Here is a 293-nt window from a genome sequence, read left to right on the forward strand (position 1 = left end):
GCTGGCGCGGGCAGCGCGGGGCAGCGCGCGGCGGCAGCGGGCGAACGCTCTCCCCCCCCGGGGGGCTTTCCCGCAGGGGAGCGCTCCGTCAAGTCTCCGGTGCAGGCCGACCTGGACGCTTTCCACTCGGGCTTTCAGACGTGCGCTAAGGAGGTGCTGCAGTTCCTGTCCCGCTCCGAGAGCTGGACCCCCCGCGAGCAGCGCTGCGCTCAGCTCCTCGGCCACCTGCACGCCGTCTCCTCGCAGTTCCTGCCCGGCCCGCGGCTCCTCTCGCCGCCGCCGGGCCCGCTCGC

At 75.4% G+C, this 293-nt stretch overlaps 1 protein-coding gene across 1 annotated transcript in view; it reads left to right on the plus strand.

The window, feature by feature from the left end:
* The window catches only part of BHLHE41 (basic helix-loop-helix family member e41), a 20,390-nt gene that overhangs the window by 19,269 nt on the left and 828 nt on the right, over positions 1–293 (plus strand). Inside the window, exon 6 of the mRNA XM_019611642.2 lies at positions 63–291. Coding sequence (XP_019467187.2) covers positions 63–291 — 229 coding nt within the window. The remainder of the gene's footprint in view (positions 1–62; positions 292–293) is intronic.

Source organism: Meleagris gallopavo, chromosome 1 (genome assembly GCF_000146605.3).
Source record: "Meleagris gallopavo isolate NT-WF06-2002-E0010 breed Aviagen turkey brand Nicholas breeding stock chromosome 1, Turkey_5.1, whole genome shotgun sequence".
In the NCBI taxonomy this organism is placed as follows: Eukaryota; Metazoa; Chordata; class Aves; order Galliformes; family Phasianidae; genus Meleagris; species Meleagris gallopavo.